The sequence below is a fragment of the Urocitellus parryii genome, chromosome 5 (genome assembly GCF_045843805.1).
Source record: "Urocitellus parryii isolate mUroPar1 chromosome 5, mUroPar1.hap1, whole genome shotgun sequence".
Classification (NCBI taxonomy): Eukaryota; Metazoa; Chordata; class Mammalia; order Rodentia; family Sciuridae; genus Urocitellus; species Urocitellus parryii.
Genome location: NC_135535.1, coordinates 11,701,258 through 11,723,438, shown reverse-complemented (window position 1 = coordinate 11,723,438; position 22,181 = coordinate 11,701,258). Strand labels below are relative to the sequence as shown.

Sequence of the window (22,181 nt, the reverse complement as noted above, 5' to 3'; positions counted from 1 at the left end):
TATTAAAATTAATAACACAGACAAGAGACAGCAGTGACTTGGGACAGGATGACTGCCATGGGACTTTTGAGAAGTGGCCAGTTTCACGCTACTCTCCACACCTGCATCTGCTCTGCTGTGCCGGCTGGCCTCCACTTAGTCCTGCCAGACCTGTGCTCCAGCCTCTCTGCCTCAGACACCTTCCCCGGACGACCCTGTCTTCTGCAACAGCCTGTTTTTCTGAACTTTTGTGGACAGCTGCCCACACCACTTACTGATTGGCAATGTGTCTTTGCTACAATGTATAGTTATTGATCTATTGATCCTCTGTCCTTTTACTCCACTGTCCTTGGGAAAGAATAATTTATAGCTGTTGGCAGTCTCATGTTGATGTATAAAGAAATATTCAATAAATGTTTGCTGATAAACAACATAAATCACTTAGAAATCACTATCCCTCAAAAAAATCATCATTACTCATTTCCTCCTTAAACTGCTGAAGTCAGAGAGATGCCAGACAAGGCTGTCCCAAGGGAATCGTTGCCCATCACCCAGGCATGCATCACCTGGACCTACAATTCTCAGCTGTTGTTAGTTGCCACCTACAAGCCACTGCTATTTCTCTAGATCAATGGTTTTAAAAGTGTGCTATCTGGACCAGCAGCAGCAACTGGGAACTTAACAGAACTGTCAACTCCTGGGCCTGCCCAGACCTAACGAATCCAGCATTTCACACCATGCTTTGTGTGAAATCTGCATTCTGATGCACTACTAAGTCTGAAACTACTGCACTATCTTTAAGATAGCTTAAGATAGTTCCCAGTTTTTCCAAGAGAATTCCAGAACAACTCCATCCTGGTTCGCATCTTCATTCACCTCAAGCATCATCAGAAGTCAAGCTTTTGAGATGGCTCACCCATGCGGGTCAGCATGTCTGTTCTGATGCCATCGCCTGCTCTTCCCTGTCCTCCCAAACCCTGGAAGTCACAGGCTCGCCTCAGCAAACTCCCTCTATATGATGCTTCCTGCCTTTTTCCCTCTAAAGGAAACTTGACAATTCGGTTGCTTCTGCAGTAAAAGCAGAAGCCAGCATCACCTTAACCAAAACTTTGGCCTCCAAAGTCTTCTTTTTAATGTCTTCAGTGTATTTCCTCACCACTTCATCTCAGCAACCCACCTAGCATCACAACCTAACACTGTCACACCTCCAAAACTTTCAAGAATTTCAAGCATTCTATTACCACATTAAAGAGTTTGCCTGTGCTAGTTTTCCTACTCAGCAATTCTCCAACCTCCTTCCTGAAGCTCCCAGTCACCAAACTGATTTCAGCATTGTTTTATCTCCCCCGCCCCTGGAGCTCCTTCTTAATTCCAAGCCAGGTTAGATTTGATGACTGAGAACCACAGCTGGTCCTGTCCAAAAGTCTTAATCCCCTAGTCCCCTTTTGCTTTAGTCTAATTTATCTGGAAAAACCTCGACCTCTGGTTATCTCTCTTGCATCTAAACAACACAAGATTGTGGGATTAAAAACACACAACTGACCTGCTACCATTCACAAGAACATGAGTGTGGTTTTTCTAACCACAAAGCTCAAGCCTACTCTACCACTAGTAAATTCACTCCTCATTGTTCGCACCCTTCCTCTTTCCTCAAATCTGCAATGCTTCTCCACTCCCTACACTTCTGCTTTCAGCTATATACCCCTTACATGTCACAGCGAAAGCAGATATGATCAAAGGACACCCTCATCTACCCGAAGCCAATGTCACCATGCTACCTGGCTCTAAACCCATACACTCTCTCCCTTTCTTCTTAAAAAGAAAAAGTGCATCTCACCTTAAGGCCAATCTCTCTTCTCTGAGTTGAATATAACAAACTTGGCTCCCATAATTAGCCTCTTTCTTCCCAGCACTCTCTATTTCTTCCTCTCTACTTGGATCTTGCCTTACACCTATCTTTTAAAAGTCCATCCTTGAGCCTACAATTCCCCTCTAGTTACTGCCCCAGTTCAGGTCTCTGCTCCACAATATTCACTGTCTCAACATCCTCACCTACCAAATAACAGCTCAATCCATTCCAAGGCTAATTTCCATCACCCCAAATGAAATGGCTCTTACCAAGTTTACCAATGACTAACATAAAACCAAGGCCAATGGCCTATTACTTGTTTTTAAATTATCCAAACCCAGCAGCACTTTCTTCTCCAGAGCAAAACTGCCTAATTGTCTTCCTACCCCACCCAATTCTTCTCAGTAACCTTCGGACCTCTACTGAAATGACTCAGGGCTTTGATCTCAGCATATTTTCTAGTTACATTTAATTCTCAAGCTTTAAATATCACTAATGAACCTCAACCCACAACTCATCTCTCTCTTCTGAGTACCAGATTCATATCAAATGGCCACTCCATTTAGATAGATGTCAAACTTAAGAAATCCAAGCCACATAAATTGCTTTTTGTGTCTGTTATCTCTTCTGTTGTAATGAAATGGCCCCTCCGTCCATATTTCTCAAATCAAAAGCTGCATAACTCAGATTCCTCTTTCATTTTAACACTCACCCAAGCCATCTTGTTTTGTCCTAGCAAAAGCTGCCCTCCAGACTCTTTAGATGACAGCAATAGCCTCCTGACCTCACTTATTGCTCTGCCTACATAAGTCACCTCCCCCTTGTAAGCTACCAATACCTTCCTGGTTTAACCAGAACAAAATTCAGATCTCCACCACAGGGAATGACCTGGCTTTGCCCACCTCTCCAGCCTTATCATCCTACCACTCTTTTGTTCTCCACACTAGAATCACAACATCCTTCTTTCTGTCCAGATTCATTCCTACCCATGGACACTGCGTTTGCTACTACTTCTGCCTGTACTGCATTCCACATTGTGACAAGATGTGTCTCTTACCATTTAGTCTTCTTTTCTAAACCATTCAGAGGCATATTACCTTGTCTTCTCTACAGACTTTACCAGTTCTTGGAGCTATTTTGTTCACGTTTACCATTCATGTAAAACAAACAAACTCACTCTATGGGAAAGGACTCTGTCTTGTTCACTGCTCTTTCACCACTCCTCAGGAGACGATCAGTACATAGGAGTCTCAATAAATATGCACTAACTGCATCAGTCTCATATTATTAATAACTTGTTTAGACCTTTACACTTTTCTGAGCTTTTAAATTATATATTAAACCAATTTGATTCAAAGTATAAATATAAATTCTGCAACAATAAAGGAAGCCTCTTGCTATCTCTCTAATATATAAATCTGATCATACTTGACCTTGTTTAAAATCTATCAATGGTCCCTAAGTGGAGTAAACAAATTTTTTACATCTTTTAGACAATCTAAAATAATCTAACCTATGCCTCTGTCTCTGTCTGTCTGTCTCTGTCTCTGTCTCTCTCTTTCTCACTCTCACTCTTTCTCTGGTCATGCAGGGACAGAACCCAGGGCTTCGCACATGCTAGGCAAATGCTCTACCACTGAACTACATCTTCAGCCCTTTCTAATTTTACTTTCTTTTTTTTTCCTTTTTTTTTTTATTGTTGGTCGTTCAAAACATTACATAGTATAGTTCTTAATACATCATATTTCACAATTTGATTCAAGTGGGTTATGAACTCCCAATTTTACCCCGTATATAGATTGCTGTATCACATCAGTTACCCTTCCATTGATTGACAAATTGCCTTTCTAGTGTCTGATGTATTCTGCTGTCTGTCCTATTCTCTACTATCCCCCCTCCCCTCCCCTCCCCTCCCCTCCCCTTTTCTCTCTCTACCCCTTCTACTGTAAATCATTTCTTCGATTTGTATTATCTTGTCTTACCCCTCCTTTCCTCTTATATGTCATTATGTATAACCCTGAGGATCGCCTTCCATTTCCATGCGATTTCCCTTCTCACTCCCTTTCCCTCCCACCTCTCATCCCTGTTTAATGTAAATCTTCGTCTCAAGCTCTTGGTCCTTGTTTACTCCCCTTATATCAAAGGGGTCATTTGGTATTTGTTTTTTAAAGATTGACTAGCTTCACTTAGCATAATCTGCTCTAATGCCATCCATTTCCCTCCAAATTCTATGATTTTGTCATTTTTTAATGCAGAGTAATACTCCATTGTGTATAAATGCCACATTTTTTTTATCCATTCATCTATTGAAGGGCATCTAGGCTGATTCCACAATCTTGCTATCGTGAATTGTGCTGCTATGTACATCGATGTAGCAGTGTCCCTGTAGCATGCTCTTATTAGGTCTTTAGGGAATAGACCGAGAAGGGGAATAGCTGGGTCAAATGGTGGTTCCATTCCCAGCTTTCCAAGAAATCTCCATACTGCTTTCCAAATTGGCTGCACCAATTTGCAGTCCCACCAGCAATGAACAAGAGTGCCCTTTTCCCCATATCCTCTCCAGCACTTATTGTTGTTTGACTTCCTAATGGCTGCCAATCTTACTGGAGTGAGATGGTATCTTCGGGTAGTTTTGATTTGCATTTCTCTGACTGCTAGCGATGGTGAGCATTTTTTCATGTACTTATTGATTGATTGCATGTCCTCCTCTGAGAAGTGTCTGTTCAGGTCCTTGGCCCATTTATTGATTGGGTTATTTGTAATCTTATTGTCTAATTTTTTTAGTTCTTTGTATATTCTGGTTATTAGGGCTCTATCTGAAGTGTGTGGAGTAAAGATTTGTTCCCAGGATGTAGGCTCCCTGTTTATCTCTCTTATTGTTTCTTTTGCTGAGAAAAAACTTTTTAGTTTGAGTAAGTCCCATTTGTTGATTCTAGTTGTTAACTCTTGCGCTATGGGTGTCCTATTGAGGAATTTGGAGCCCGATCCCACAGTATGTAGATCATAACCAACTTTTTTTTCTATCAGATGCCGTGTCTCTGATTTAATATCAAGCTCCTTGATCCATTTTGAGTTAACTTTTGTGCATGGCGAGAGATAGGGATTCAGCTTCTTTTTGATGCAAATGGATTTCCAGTTTTCCCAGCACCATTTGTTGAAGATGCTATCCTTCCTCCATTGCATGCTTTTAGCCCCTTTATCAAATATAAGATAGTTGTAGTTTTGTGGATTGGTTACTGTGTCCTCTATTCTGTACCATTGGTCCACCCGCCTGTTTTGGTACCAGTACCATGCTGTTTTTGTAACTATTGCTCTGTAGTATAGTTTGAAGTCTGGTATCGCTATACCGCCTGATTCACACTTCCTGCTTAGCATTGTTTTTGCTATTCTGGGTCTTTTATTATTCCATATGAATTTCATGATTCTTTTATCTATTTCTACAAGAAATGCTGTTGGGATTTTGATTGGCATTGCATTGAACTTATAGAGAACTTTTGGTAATATCACCATTTTGATGATGTTGGTTCTGCCTATCCATGAGCAGGGTATATTTTTCCATCTTCTAAGGTCTTCTTCTATATCTTTCTTTAGTGTTCTGTAATTTTCATTGTATAAGTCTTTCACCTCTTTTGTTAGGTTGATTCCCAAGTATTTTATTTTTTGGGGGGATATTGTGAACGGAGTAGTTTTCCTCATTTCCGTTTCAGAGGATTTGTCGCTGATATACAGGAATGCCTTTGATTTATGCGTGTTGATCTTATATCCGGCCACTTTGCTCAATTCATTTATTAGCTCTAATAGCTTCTTTGTAGACCCTTTTGGGTCTGCTAGGTATAGAATCATATCATCTGCAAATAGTGATAATTTAAGTTCTTCTTTTCCTATTTTTATGCCTTTAATTTCTTTCGTCTAATTGCTCTGGCCAGTGTTTCGAGGACTATGTTGAACAGAAGTGGTGAGAGAGGGCATCCCTGTCTTGTACCAGATCTTAGAGGGAATGCCTTCAATTTTTCTCCATTCAGAATGATGCTGGCCTGTGGCTTATCATAGATTGCTTTTACAATGTTGAGGTATGATCCTGTTATCCCTAATTTTTCTAGAGTTTTGAACATAAAGGGATGCTGTACTTTGTCGAATGCTTTTTCTGCATCTATCGAGATGATCATATGGTTTTTATTTTTAAGTCTATTGATGTGGTGAATAACATTTATTGATTTCCGTATATTGAACCAGCCTTGCATCCCAGGGATGAATCCTACTTGATCATGGTGTATAATTTTTTTGATATGTATTTGAATCCGATTCGCCAGAATTTTATTGAGGATTTTTGCGTCAAGGTTCATTAGAGATATTGGTCTGTAGTTTTCTTTCTTTGAAGTGTCTTTGTCTGGTTTCGGAATCAGGGTGATGTTGGCCTCGTAGAATGAATTTGGAAGTTCTCCCTCTTTTTCTGTTTCCTGAAATAGCTTGAAAAGTATTGGTGTTAGTTCCTCTTTAAAGGTTTTGTAAAACTCTGCTGTATACCCATCCGGTCCTGGGCTTTTCTTAGTTGGTAGTCTTTTGATGGTTTCTTCTATTTCCTCTATTGTTATTGGTCTGTTTAGGTTGTCAATATCCTCCTGACTCAATCTGGGCAGATCATAAGACTTAAGGAATTTATCTATGCCTTCACTATCTTCTATTTTATTGGAGTATAAGGATTCAAAATAATTTCTGATTATCTTCTGTATTTCTGAAGTGTCTGTTGTGATATTGCCTTTTTCATCCCGTATGCTAGTAATTTGGGTTCTCTCTCTTCTTCTCTTCGTTAGCATGGCTAAGGGTCTGTCAATTTTATTTATTTTTTCAAAGAACCAGCTTTTAGTTTTGTCAATTTTTTCAATTGTTTCTTTTGTTTCAATTTCATTAATTTCAGCTCTGATTTTAATTATTTCTTGCCTTCTACTTCTTTTGCTGTTGTTTTGCTCTTCTTTTTCTAGGATTTTGAGATGAAGTATGAGATCATTGATTTGTTGGTTTTTTCTTTTTTTGAGGAATGAACTCCAAGCAATGAATTTTCCTCTTAGAACTGCTTTCAATGTGTCCCATAGATTCCGATATGTTGTGTCTGTGTTTTCATTTAACTCTAGGAAGTTTTTAATTTCCTCCTTAATGTCTTCTAAAACCCATTGATCACTCAGCAACCTATTGTTCATTCTCCAAGTGATGCTTGATTTTTCCTTCCTTCTTTTATCATTGATTTTCAGTTTCATTCCATTATGATCAGATAAGATGCATGGTATTATCTCTACCCCTTTATATTGTCTAAGAGTTGCCCTGTGACATAATATATGGTCTATTTTTGAGAAGGTTCCATGTGCTGCTGAGAAAAAAGTGTAACTACTTGATGTTGGGTGGTATAGTCTATATATGTCAATTAAGTCTAGGTTGTTAATTGTGTTATTGAGTTCTATAGTTTCCTTATTTAACTTTTGTTTGGAAGATCTGTCCAGTGGTGAGAGAGGTGTGTTGAAGTCTCCCATGATTATTGTATGGTGGTCTATTAGACTCTTGAACTTGAGAAGAGTTTGCTTGATGAACACAGCTGCACCATTATTTGGGGCATATATATTTATGATTGTTATGTCTTGTTGGTGTATGGTTCCCTTGAGCAGTATGAAGTGTCCTTCTTTGTCCCTTTTGATTAACTTTGGCTTGAAATCTATTTTATTAGATATGAGTATGGACACTCCTGCTTGTTTCCGCAGTCCATATGAGTGGTATGATTTTTCCCAGCCTTTCACCTTCAGTCTATGAATATCTTTTCCTATCAGATGCATCTCCTGTAGACAGCATATTGTTGGGTCTTGTGATCCATTCTACTAGCCTGTGTCTCTTAATTGGTGAGTTTAAGCCATTAACATTTAGGGTTATTATTGAGATATGGTTTGTTCTTCTATCCATATTTGTTTATTGATGTTACTAACCCTGATTTGTTATCCTCTTTGACTACTTTCCCCCCTTTACTGTCCTATCTCCCATTGTTGGTTTTCAATGTTATTTTCCATTTCCTCTTCCTGTAATGTTTTGCCAAGGATTTTTTGAAGAGATGGTTTTCTAGCTGCGAATTCTTTTAACTTTTGTTTATCATGGAAGGTTTTAATTTCATCTTCTAACCTGAAGCTTAATTTCGCCGGATACACGATTCTTGGTTGGAACCCATTTTCTTTCAGTGTTTGAAATATGTTATTCCAGGATCTTCTAGCTTTCAGAGTCTGTGTTGAGAGATCAGCTGTTATCCTGATTGGTTTACCCCTAAATGTAATCTGCTTTCTTTCTCTTGCAGCTTTTAAAATTCTCTCCTTATTCTGTATGTTGGACATTTTCATTATAATGTGTCTAGGTGTGGATCTCTTATGATTTTGCACATTCGGCGTCCTGTAGGCTTCTAGGATTTGGGATTCTGTCTCATTCTTCAAGTCTGGGAAGTTTTCTCGTATTATTTCACTGAATAGACTTTTTATTCCTTTGGTTTGGAGCTCTGTGCCTTCCTGTATCCCAATGACTCTTAAATTTGGTCTTTTGATATTGTCCCATAATTCTTGGATGTTCTGCTCATGGTTTCTTAGCAGACTTGCTGAGCTGTCTATGTTCTTTTCCAGTTGAAATACTTTGTCTTCATTGTCTGATGTTCTCTCTTCTAAGTGATCTACTCTGCTGGTAGTATTCTCAATTGAGTTTTTAAGTTGGTTTATTGTTTCCTGCATTTCTAGAATTTCTATTTGTTTGTTTTTTATTACCTCTATCTCCCTGTGAAATTGATCTTTTACTTCCTGGATTTGTTTGTCAATGTGATCTTTCATTGTCTGATTTTGCTGTCTCATGTCTTCCTTGAGACTCCAGATCATCTGAAGCATATAAATCCTGAACTCTTTATCTGACATTCCATCTGTTGCAGCTATTACCTCTTCTAAAGTTGAGTTGACCTGCATTGCTTGTGGTCCTTTCTTTCCTTGTCTTTTCATACTGCTCGCGTTTCTTTCTGCTTAGTGCAACTGTTGTGTTTTTGAAATTTACCCCCTATTTATTTATGTTGCTCTTGTATAGTTGGGAAGTCTCCCTTGCAGGGCGGGTATTGGCTGTGCTCCTCCTCTAATTATTGTGGTCTGTCTACCCCGCTGATCGGTCGCAGGTCTGCCCCCACTGCGGGCACGGGTGGCGGCTTTGCTCTGCCCCCACTCCAATTGTGGTAACGTAACTACCATGCCCTGCGATCGTTGGTCCTGATCTGGATGTGGGTGGCAGCTCTGCTGGGCCCCCACTCCAATTGGTGTGACGAGTCTACCGCGCTGGCAGACCTCTAGGCCGGTGGGTCGCAGTTCTGCACAGCCCCCACTCCCAATGGGGGTACCTGACTACCTCTCCAACGGGTCGCTGAGCCCCCTCCGGACCCGGGCGGCGACCCTGCTCCACCCCCACTCCAACCAGTGTGACGCGACTGCCTCGGTGTTACGTGTCCACCACGCTGGCAAGCTACCTGGCCTGTCTTGCCAGTTGGCGGCAGGTCTGCCTGCCCTACTTGCTCAGATGGCAGTTCTGCACAGCCCCTACTCCAAATGAGGTTACTTGCCTACCGCGCCGCGGAATCGCTGGTCCTATTCTAGGCGTGGGCCGCTACTCTCTTCAGTCCCAGCTGCATTTGGGGTGTCATGGTACCACGCCGGCGGGTCACTTGGCCTGCTCTGGGCGCAGGTGAAAGCTCCACTCTGCCCCTACAGCACCCCGCCGGACCCTGATTGAGAAGCAGTCACCGCCGGTTCCCTAGCCTTGGGCCAAAGCAGCTTAGGTAGCCGGAACCCCGCCTCTCCGATCCCGATACACTCTCCGCTGGGAGCTGGCTCCAGCGAGCGACCCCCACGGGTTCCCCAGCCCCAGGCCAAAACTGTTCCGGGAGTCAGAACCCAGTCGCCCCAAGCTCAGCGCACGCTCCACTTGGAGCTGGCCTCCACCGGCAGTCTCTGCAGTTTCCTCAGACCTGGGCCAAGTTAGCCCCGGGAACCAGAATCCAGCTGCTCAGTGCCCGGCGCACACCTTGCCCGGCACTCTAGGAGAATTCTCCACAAGAACCCCAGTCCCGAGCCTGAGCAAGAAATCTGTCTGCTAGACGCAGGCAAACACCAGCCTGAAATCACCTGTTCGTAGTTGAATGGGCTGAGATCAGTAGAACACGGGGATGATTACATCATCTCTCCGAAATGGCGGCTGCTGTCCTCCACTGTGGTCCGACTTGTGTCTGGAACCAAACTGGGCCGCTTCTCTCCTCTTTTTCAAAGCTGGAACTCAGCACTAAGGGCTCCGATGTACCACTGGCGGGAGCCCCCCCCCAGATCCGTATCGCTGTACCCCCGCTCCGGCACCCTGCCGCTCCCCGGCGCGCGCCACAGACTCCAGCCGCAGGGCGATCAGGCTATGCGACCCTCCGTGCGGAGAAATGGAGCTCTCAGAGCCGAACTTCGCACGATGGAAATCTGTCCACTAGATTCTGGAGCACCTCAATTTCACTGGAACTTCCCAAAGATAGCCTTCAGCCGTTTTGCATCGTCTTTCTCCCACTTAGTGACGCGGCGCCCCGGGGTGATGCACTCCCTTCGCCGCCATCTTCTCAGAGTTCTCTAATTTTACTTTCTTTTGAGCCAGGATCTTACTGAATTGCCCAGGCTGGACTCATACTTGGGATCCTCCTGTCTCGTCCTCCTGAGTAGCGAGGATTACAGACATGCTTGGCACTTCTACAATTTTTCTTACCACCACTATTCCACTCATCCCATGCATACAAGCCACATGGAGTTACATTATATATGGCTCTATATGCATATGTGTATATACTGTTTCACCAATCTATTCCTTTTTAGAAAAATCAGTGCCCCTCCCTTTCTACCCCTCAATCCATCTTGCCTGTCTACCTCTACTGTACAGACCTCTTAGAACTTTTAGATGCTGCTAGCTTTTCTGACCTGCATCTGCTTTGCCTCCTGTTAAAATGGGAGCTCTCACCCTACTCCTAAAGCCCAGCCCATTTTCTCAAAGCAGAAGCAACTAGCCCTTCTCTCATATATACTTTGTTTACTAAAAATGATTTATTCAATTAACTTTCAAATATGATCAAGTCTCATTCATTCATTCTGCAGTGCTGGGGAGTGAACCCAGGGCCTTACATATGCTAAGCACACTTCCTATCACTGACCTACACCCCCATCCCATCTCTTTTATTCAAAATAAAACAAAGCTTCTTCATGCCACATCTAGGTATCCTCTATATTCACCAGAGTCAAAATTTTCCAACAATTATCTATACTAACTATTTTTATCTCCATTTCCTTGCCTCTCCCATAAACTACTCAACTGACTCCATGCAGGCTTCTGTCCTCATTATTCCACCAAAATAACCCTTGCTAACATCACAGTGACTGCCACATTACTAAACCCATGGACACTTTCAGTTCTCTTTTTGCCACTTCTCTTACCTTGACTTCCTAGTGACCTGGTTTTTCTCCTAAAGAACAAGTTTTCTAGAACCTTATTCCCTGCTTCCTTTGTGGGTTCATACTTCTCTCACCGGCATTAACTTCTCTTCTTGCTCCATATTGCCTCCCTAGGCCATTCTCATTCTCCATGGCTTCAATATCCACTGCATGCAAGTTTTCTCAAATTTACATAGTTTACGTCTTTACCTTTACTTGTTATTTCCAGAACCAGGTAGGCAGCTATCTAAAGAATGTCTCCTCTTTAACATCTCAAAGTTACCCCAAAAATGCCAAATCCAAAATCAAATCCATGATTCTCTTCATTTTCCCTCCTCTTCCAAATCAAGACAACCGCCTCTCACCTCATGAAGATGTCTCATTCAGTTCTGCTTTGTGGCTACCTTATCACCACCATTCCCTGTCACTGAGATGTTACACAACAATCACCTAATTTCTCTCTGTATTTTTATTCTCCCCTAATTTGTATAGACAGCTTTAAAAAACAAAAAACAAAGATAAAAACAAAACCCTCAATCTAATTATAACCTCTAACTCACCCTACTCCTAATCCTACTTAAAATCCTTTAATGGCTTTTCACTGCCAAGTACCCACTTATAGTTTCTGGCCTTAAGTGTTATCTGAACCGAAGGATTTCTACAATTTGTGATAACCTGATTTACTACTGTCTAGTTCTCTGATAATGGAAAATAATTAGAATAGCAAAATAGTAACAAAAAGTGAGCACTAAAAGAGTAACCTGACTGGAATCTGAATTAAAAGGTGCTATTGTTGTTATTACCTTATATTTGCTTAGCACAAAATGGCTTCAAAAGATCTTTCATACTCATCTAAATCACCAGTTAATCTCATTTTAAAGATTAGAAAGTGAAGATAATAGCTAACAAATGTTCAAAAAGGTTATACACTGATAAGTGGCACAACTGGGAACAAAAACTGCCTCTGGCTCATAGTCCACGATTTCCAAGTTTTACGATAAAGCCATTGGTTGTTACTTTACTCTAAAATGGCTGATACCATATTCAAAGGATTATTCCACAAATGTTCTCAAGAACTACTGCATCCTTTTCACCACCTGAAAAATAAAAGTATATACAGTCTAGTAACATGTGTCAGGTAACTAGTGGTGATTCAAACAGAATTCTGGTTTCCTTCTTTTCATTTCCCCACTCTATCCCTGTAACATATCGTACTCTATGGCAGCAGTGAAAGACTGGAAACTCCCGAACAAGTAAGAGAAAAGGTTATGTATGGTGTAATAAGCTTCACAGCCAGACGAACCAGAGTTCAAATACTAACGCTGCCAGTGCTAAATTACATGACTTTAGCAAGTTACTCAAGTTTCTGCTTTCTCATCTATAAAATGAAGATAACAGCTAACTCCCGAGAGGGGAGGTGAAGACTATGTGGGTATATGTCTAACTCATTCAGACAGTTTAAAATAAAAATAAATAAATAAAATAAATTTTTTGAATAAATCAATGACATCAGCTTCTCCCAAAAGAAGAGAGTGTGAAAGAAGTAAAAGCCATAGTTTTTAGGAAGATGGGACTGGGTTTTCAGGGCTGCCATTTATTAATTGTCACATGCTCGTCCCATCTCCTTCCTCACTTGCCCAACACAATAATGACACAACTTGGCGATGGTGTGAGGATAAAATAAGATAACATATAAAAGCACTTTCTTAATAGAATAGCTAAATACAAAAATCATTATTATCTGCATACACACATTACCACCATGTCACAAATTCTTTAAGGACACCAAATGTCATTAATCATCTTTGTATTTGCAACAGCTGGTTCTACTCACTATAGGCATTCATTAAATACTAGCTGAACTGATTTATTTAGAAAATGGAATTGATCTATGACAAAACAATAGTTTGTAATGTGATCCAGAAGTTCATCCATATAGGATATGAGTAAGAGAAAGCCTGGTGCCAGCCTAGCTAAGATCAGTTCACATCCTGCCTCCTGAGAACTTAAGTGGAATGAGATTTTGTTTACTGGATATAAATTATATAATCATCAAACAAGTAAGCTCCCTCACTACAGGAATCATGTCTATGTGTCTGTCTGTCTCTTTCTCTCCCTGTTTTGGATGATGAAGAGACAAGGAAAATAGATGACATAATGAATGCTCAATAACAATGCAACCCCTCCAAAAAATTATGAAGTTTAGAACAAGCCATGAGTTATTCTCCATCAAAAGGCAACCTTAATGAGGAATACTTAAAACATAAGGGGGGGAAACACTTCACATAAAACTAGTTAGTGTTTATCAAAGTTATCCCTATGTGAATGCAAAGATATCCTCAATGAGATAGATTCATCATTTGCAAACCGTCTGTAAATGTCAAAAGCAAAAGATTGACTTGCACTAGGTAAGTGAAAAGCATCCACTGTGTGCCACACACTATGTTAAACATATTTTGTAGGTTATCTCAAATCTTCACAATGATCTCATAACGTAGGTATTAATTTCCCTATATAATAAATGAAGAAAGTGAGGTTCAGAGAGGTCAAGAAACTTGTTACAGCTGCACAACTGCAAATAGCAAGATTTAGTGAAGTTTAAATGCCCATACTCTTCACAATACACTATGCTGCCCACTGATACTACCAAATTCACCAAAAAGGAGGACCAACTCAACAGGAAAGATCTGGCAGAGAGAGGCATAGAAAAAGTCAGAGACAGCATAAGTCAAAGACAGCATCCTATCTCAGTCTTCCAGACACACAGGAGGAGGCTAATGTGTCACATCTAACTACACAACGACTCTCCCTGGAGTAAGCTGTAACTTTTACTCTTCAGAGCCACAGGTTCCACAAAAGCTCACACACTAAGAATATGGACAACTGAACAGTTGAGTGACTTTCCTAGAATGCTCAGAAACAGTACCTTTGACTCACTGCTAGTACCAAACCAAGCAGACAATGGTGGTGGTGATGCTTCATGGCTTATATTCACCAGAACCTACGCATCCTCACACACTGGGCATGGTATACACACTTATCGCTATATAAAACTCACTTCTCAAGATTTCAGGAATAGAAGGGGTTCAGTTTAATCCCGTTACCATATGAATGTGGAAAACAAAGCCCAGAATAGTTAAATGACTGCCCAAAGTTACATGGCTTGGTCCCAGCTCAACCTAGATTGGTCCTGTCTAGATCTGGACCAGAGAGAGATCTTCTATTTTTAATCCTGTAAGTTGTCTCTGAACTGCTCCTCAGAGACTCTGACCAAATGCTTGACCACCTACATTTCCTCTCTGAATCTCAGAGTTAAGCAGCTATTGCTCTTCTGGACATCTTTGTGGGATTCAACAAATGTCTGGGGCGCTGGGCTAGAGGATGCAGATAATAAGGAGACAGAGCTTCTTCTCTCCTGTACACGATGCTACCCAAATTTTCAGGTGTAGCACACATAGAAAAATGGTAATATTTTTATGGTATACAGTGGCAAATGAGGGTGTGCACAGTCAATTTGACAGGGAGAATCCCAAGCCCCACCTGATTGGCTGCTCTGAGGTTGTGGGAATAGTTGTCTTGGCATATATGCATCTTAATCCTATATGCAGCAAATTGGTTGGGAAGCTCTGTTCTGGGACGAATAAAGAGGATTGAGACAAATATATAAATAAGAGGCACACAAAGGAAATAACTAAGGAGACTGCCACTGTCTGCTTTCATCAAACATAAGTAAGTGGAAATGAGATTAATTCAAATTACTTCCTTTTATAACTCCTCTTCCAAACAATCAAAAGACAGAATAGCCTATCCTTATGGATTGAACAGTGCTGTTCAATCCCAACCACCAGGCAGGTGAAAACTACTCAACACACATTAGTGTGTCAGAACAGTTCTTTGAGTTCTCATAAATAGAGCACTACAAAAATAAATCAATAGAGGGGAGGAATTTACATTCCAAGGTCATGTGAAGGAAGAAGCAGGAAAAGAAGCAGCTCCTAACGCACGCATACAGATACACAGACACACAAATACACACTGCACCCCGCCCCCCGCGCGCGCGCCCCGTGGTCATGCTCTGTCCCCACAAACCTGGTTAAAAGTTTGCTTTCTGATATTTATAAATTTAGTCTGTCTGAGCCAAGTAGGTTCCTGCAATTCCAGACATCTGGGCTGAAGGGCAAAGGGCAAAATGAAACTTTCAAAAGTTGGCTAGTAGCCAAGGGCATCCCATCTCGCAGGCTCCCTTAGCAACGCACAACAGCTGTCTACTCAAGAGAGTAGCACAGCCATCTTTGCAAGGGACTATAGATGTTCTTGTTTTTGCAACTAAAAATGAGGAGGGGTCAAGGGTAATTCTGTTTTCATTTCCCTGACATTCTCCTAAAAGCTATCACCGTTCATAATTTACAAATCTCTCCAATCCCGGTATTTTTCCTCTATCCCAAATCACAATGACACAGTTAACAGTAAATCAAAATAATGCAAGGTACATATTAAATTCCTAGCAAATATAAAATGCTTGTAATGTTTGCTTATTAATTAATATTCTAGATCCTTTAGACTTGATTTCTAACCATGGGCAAGTGACTCTGTGACTTAATTACTTTCCTCGAACAATTTTATTAATAACAGTGACCCATTTCATAAGACTATTGTGAAGGACATTAAAATTATTACATAAAAACTTATTCCTAATTAAGGATCATGCCACCTATTGGTTCTCAATATCTGAAGACATGGCTTGATTATCAAGGTCAGTGCCCCCCAAACATAATCCAAGTCAATCCTGACCCACCAGGAAGACTGCCGTTGCTGAAGCCATCGGCTCCTTTCACCTGCCCACCTGCCTTCTCCAAACCTACACCAAGCCCAGGGGATGGCACTGCTCTGGGAGCTCAGCCCTCTCACCTAAGTCTAACAAGATAAACAACATTTAAAAGCAAAACAAAACACCAATGTCACAAGCACTGCTAGGTTTTAAAAACCTGACACCTGTGTGAAGAAGGGGATATGGCAGTCTGTGCCCTGTGGGGAAGGCCATCTGTGCAGGAGCAAAACCTCAAGCTTTCCACTCCTTATATGTGCAAGTGCAAGTGCAAGCCCTCACCCACAGCACTGTACTCACCCAGAGGTACATCATGTCAGACCAGGCTGCTCAAACTCAGCGGTCCGTTGATCCTGGACTGCAAAAAGGCACTTCAGTGAACGGTGGGAAAGGAGGTGCCAGAATGGGGGGCAAGGAATTGGGGTGGGGAGAACCCCCCCAAAATTATTTGAGTTAAAAAAAAATCTAAAAATCGACCGTCTCCTCCCCCCTCCTCCCTCCTCTCCAGCTGACTGTTCTGTTGTTCTCTCTCCTCCCTCTCGCCCTCCCTTTCCTCCCTCCCTGTCTCTCTCCCTCCTCTCTCTCTCTCTCTCTCTCTCTCTCTCTCTCTCTCTCTCTCTCTCTCTCTCTCTCTCAGCTCCCAGCCCCTAGCGTCTGAACTTGAGTGTACACCACACTCTATGTTTGCCTTTGGGAATCTCTCTGTCATTCTACTTCTAGAAATACAATCACCACTCACAAAGATTATTGCAAAAGACAGAAATGGGTGGGGTTGGTAATAAACCACCAGCACCAGTTTCTAGTGGTAGACATAAAATTAGTCTAACATGAGTTCTTTAAACGTGAATGAAGCAATCAAAAAACTCAGTCTTCCAAGATCTAGGCATCTTCCCCTCCGACCAGATTCTTCCTGATCCCCCAGAAGAAGCCAGGCATGCACCATTGAACATGCTCAGAGCCACATTCCCTTCCTGCAATGTCACCCTACCACTATTCTTTATATCACTTCGCCTGTAAAAATTCTTTATTTTTTATTATTTTTAAAATTTTTTTGTAGTTGTAGATTGACAGAATGCCTTTATTTTATCTACCTTTACATGGTACTAAGGGTCGAAACCAGTGCCTCACACATGCTAGGCAAGCAAGCACTCTGCCACTCAGCCCCAGCCCCAGCCCCATTGCCTGTAAAAATTCTTAATCTTATAGGATTTTACAGCACAACCTTCCTTCTGAAGGGACAAATGACAAGTGTTTTAGCATCAAGTGAATCTCGAGCCCCTAGTATGTTACAGATATTTTACTAGGCATGCAGAAGGGGCAGGGTATAGGCCCAGGTTTGAACTCTGGATCTATAGTTATTATCATTGTGGCGTGGGGAAAGTTTTTAATCTTTTCAGGCTTTTGTTTCCTCCCCTCAAAAAAAAAAAAAAGAATTTAAAAAACTATGTTTGGAGTTGTAATTAAATTAACTGAAATGATATAACTATGTAAGCTCTCTGACATGATCTTGGTGACCACGTTGCCCAATTTTAGTTCCAACATTTCTTAAATACTTCCTATATGCCAGGCAAAGCTTCTGTCCATTACATACAATGATGAACAAGTATTATCCAATCAGTGGGTTTTATTCAGAAAATAACTAAATTCTCCTCCATATGCCAATGCTCATGCTCTTTTCTTACCTCTCTGACCCATTTCCCCACATTTCAATTCAAAAGCCCACCCTAGCTGTAAGTGGCTCTCCTTCCTCTGTGGGCCTGGGGTTTGTAATGTGACATTCACTTCTGCCATTTGCTACTAAATGTACTCCTGTGCCAATCTTATCTCCTTTTCACCCTTCAGGGTGGAAACTTACAAAGGAGATTTCCTTCATCTATTTTTGGCCAGGGAGTCTTTTATGTAATACCTAGCATATGTTAGATACACAAAACATTCTCAAATGTTATTGTTTAGAGGTATATTCTACTCCTTTAACTCATTAAAGGAAAAACAAAACAAAATCAAAACCAAACCAAAATAAGAGGCCTACCGCCTTTCAGTTGCCCTAGCGCTGTAGTTCCCTCTGAGACGTGTTGAGATAGCTCCCTCCAGCTTAGGAAATCTCCAAGTAAGGTCTGCAGTGCTCCAGGCAGGCCCCATGCATAGGTTCATATCCATATTTACTCATTCTCTCCCCCACCACACACACACACCTGGCCTAGTTATCTGCTGACCTGAAGTCTCCTGTACTTGTAAGGTAGTAGTCAGGTCACTTTTTCTTTTCTTTCATATTAAATATGTGTCTCCTCAGGAGGCTCACAATGCCTTCCTCTTCTCCCACCTTCAACTCTCAGCTCATTTAAACTTGGAGGGGTGGGGCAGGGATTCTCAGCTTCACCCAACCTTTTATTTTTCTTTATACAGAACCTCCCCCACCCCACTTCTCCTAAGGCAGCATCACCTCATTTCTAGTACAAAAGAGGAGTAGGAACTTCCAAGCTTTAAAACAGATGTCCTTGTTTGTTTTCCCCTTTTTCTTACAGCACTGGGGACTGAGCCTAGGTAGGACCTTGCACATGCTAGGCAAACGCCTCTAAGCTATGTCCCCAATAGCCTTTTCTAAAAAACTGAATGTGAAGAAAACAAATCTTGACTTTGTATGAACTGTTACTTAAGACTCTTTTTATATGTCCATAATCAATTTGCATATGCAATTTTCCTGTCTCACAGCAACCCCCAAATCTGAAGCCATAACTATAGTAACAGCACACCAAGAAGCTTCAGTCTTTTCAAGTTTTTTCTTTTCTTTTTTTTTTTTTTTTTTTGAGAGAGAGAGAGAGAGGGAGAGAGATTTTTAATATTTATTTTTCAGTTTTTGGTGGACACAATGTCTTTATTTTATTTTTATGTGGTGCTGAGGATCGAACCCAGTGCCCCGCACATGCCAGGCGAGCGCGCTACCGCTTGAGCCACATCCCCAGCCCAGTCTTTTCAACTTTTCTTTGAAGAGTTTTTATTTTAATACTTGTTCATCCTTAACTACCACAATAAAACAAACACCATCAAATCACAAATATTCATGCTGTCATTTTATGGTGTTATCTTTTAATCAAGTTTGGGATAGGATAAAGATAAAAACATCTGCAGCAAAGAAAAAGAAAAATACAGAAATCCTCAAAATAAAGTCATAAAAGTTTAAATATGTCACAAAAACTCTGAAAACTACCTCAAAAATTCCCATAGGTAGAACCATTTATAAACTCCTTTGGAGCCCAAAGAAGAGTTTACAAATTTCTAATGCTATTTTCCTGATTATAAATTTTTAAATTAGGTAGACAGTCTTGGTCAGAAATGAAACTCTTTTGTGTGTTTCCTTCACAAACTTGTACTCAAAACACAACCACACAGACGAGCTACTGGTCTTGTTCTTGCATGCTCCTGCATGCCCACATTTTCCCATCTTAAAAAAAAGAAGAAGAAACACAGAAAAACACAAAAAAAAAGGGAGGAAAAAATTCTCTTCAATCATCAAAATAAGGAAGCTTGTGCTTTATAACTATGTAGGACTCACTTTAACAGGGGAAAATATGGGTCTAAGGACGGTACACGATGAAGCCACTCTGGGAAAGATCTCAAGCCTTCAGAGATTGAGATGCACACACGCTGCATTCCACCAGGAGGACATTTTATCAGACTGCACTCTGAAGCTATCAGCCTCCAGATTAGCTCAGAGGTGAAGACGTGTCAATTTGAGCACTGGAGAAGGAATTCTTCTAGGCAGAGCCCACAGAGGAAGTCTCTGGCATGCTGGACTCAAAGAGAAAGAAAAAATCAGATAATCTGGTATAGCAAAACAGGGGCTGCCAATAGTTCTAGTCTTATAATGCATTCGAATCCCTGCTTCTGAAAGTCCTGTGTTTTACAACATGACAAGTCTGGTGGGCAGAGAGGGTTTGGAGCCTCGTTTCAGATTCTGTCTCAAAATCTAATAATTCAAGAGACCACTTGTTTTTAAAGTTTCTCTGGCTGTGTGCATGTGGGGAGCCAGCATGATTCTTTTTTTTTTTTTTTTAAAGAGAGAGTGAGAGAGGAGAGAGAGAGAGAGAGAGAGAGAGAGAGAGAGAGAGAGAGAGAGAGAGAGAAGATTTTCAATATTTATTTTCTAGTTCACGGCGGACACAACATCTTTGTTGGTATGTGGTGCTGAGGATCGAACCCGGGCCGCACGCATGCCAGGCGAGCGCGCTACCACTTGAGCCACATCCCCAGCCCGCCAGCATGATTCTTGAAAAATATACCTGAGAAATCAGGCACTGAAATTTTTCAAACAAAATCTGATAGGACTCTCTATATAATTTATAGTCCTTTCACTTTGAGGATAGGGAGAGATAACAGAGCCTCACCAAGCTGTGGACTAGAGAAGTGGGACATGTGAAGTCCACTGAATTTGACTTAAAAAAAAAAAAAAAAACAGTTGAAAGAATAAGTTTCTTATACCTCATTTCCTCTCTGTTTTAAATAGCAGGGATTCCCACAGGGCAGTTCTCTAATAAAACTCTGCTACTCAAAGTATGCCTCATGGGCCAGCATCAACTAGAAGCTTCTCAGATATGAAGAATCTTGGGCCCCACTCTAGACTTACAGAATCAAAATCAATATTATACCTGAAGCCCGAGGAGCATCTGCACATACCCCAAAGCCTGAGAAGCTCATCTAGATAGGCATAGGGAGGGTAGGGATAGTTATGGTTTTGCCATTTTCCAGTTAGACCCAAGGCACTCTAGAAGATGAGCCGGGGAGTCTTCCATGCCTGCTTGCTGATTTTAGTGCCAACACAGTCATCCCCAGCCAGCGTCTATCGACTGGGAGCATGCTATGTGCCACAGCTGTGCAGGCATAGTCTCACTGCGCCTTCATAATAACTCAAATAATAGGTATCATGGCTTCACAGTTGGGAAATAAAGGTGCCAAAACCTAAATACAAGTTTTCAAGATTCCAAGATCATGTCTACAATATACCATACTTATTCACTGATAAAATCTGATCAAGACAGGCAAAAATCACTAAAATTTTACCCTAGTCAAATCCTGCACTCCATCCCTGGCATTATCAACGCTTAAACCTACAATGCCAGGGAGAGGTTCGGGACTTGCAATACAAGTTCGGGACTTGTATGCATACACTGTATGTGGGACTGGCTGTCATACTGCTGCACTAGTGCTGTTGTCAACAGAATGGTCCTGAAAATTCTTGTGAACTGTGATTACCTTCCTGGATGTCTAAAGCAAGCTCTGCTCATTCACATGTTGGGAATGGTGCATCTTGAAGCTGGCCTCTGGAAAGGGCAAAGAGGCAATTTCTTAGAACTCTTATTCAAATTTTAGGGAACTCAGGGCTGCCATCCCTAAAATAGGAAACCACGTTATCTTAAGAGCCCTGTTTCCCTGTAATATGTCTCCATTACACTCTCAAAGAGTCTCTCCCACTTCTGACTGACTTGCTGTGGTATCCCTTCCACACAGTTTGGGATCCCATGGAGTTTTTCTAACCCTGCCACTTTTCTTCATCTACCCAGTACAGTTCTCTCTTCCACCCCTTCCTTTGCTCCACTTTGATTCCACAGTCCATAATCATAACCTCTGCCTTGCAAATACCCTCCATCATTTGTCCTCTCATCATTGCCACAAGGCAAAACTCCAAACCTGGTTAAATGCAAGTTTCTGCCCTCTCTGCATCCATGTCCCAACAGCTTAACTCGACTGAAGGAAAATCACAACCAAGCTGACGGACTTCACTGCATATTCATAATCATAAAACCTCAATGGGCACTTGACAGTGCCAAGCAATCCCACTGAAGCTATCCTAGGAAACTTTCCTACTCTTGAAAGTGACTATTTCTTGCCTTTTCCTTCTGTCTCATTCTCTCCCCACCTCCAACTCTTGGCTGATCTCTATCCAAATATGTCATTTAAAAAGAGAAGCATCCATACAGCATCTTCTCACTATCAATTCAACAGTGCTACTTAGAAATGCATGCACCTCCTCCTG

The 22,181-nt window shown here is 41.4% G+C and overlaps 1 protein-coding gene across 25 annotated transcripts in view; it reads right to left on the bottom strand.

The window, feature by feature from the left end:
• Rbfox2 (RNA binding fox-1 homolog 2) overlaps nt 1-22,181 on the bottom strand; it is a 279,806-nt gene that overhangs the window by 135,907 nt on the left and 121,718 nt on the right. The window contains exon 1 of one of the 25 annotated variants that reach the window (XM_077798414.1): nt 16,454-16,655. The exons of the other annotated variants lie outside the window; for them this stretch is intronic. Within the exon in view, the coding sequence (XP_077654540.1) occupies nt 16,454-16,468 (15 nt within the window). The 5' untranslated portion in view covers nt 16,469-16,655. Of the gene's footprint in view, nt 1-16,453; nt 16,656-22,181 lie in introns of those variants that run through there. 25 annotated transcript variants of the gene reach the window in all.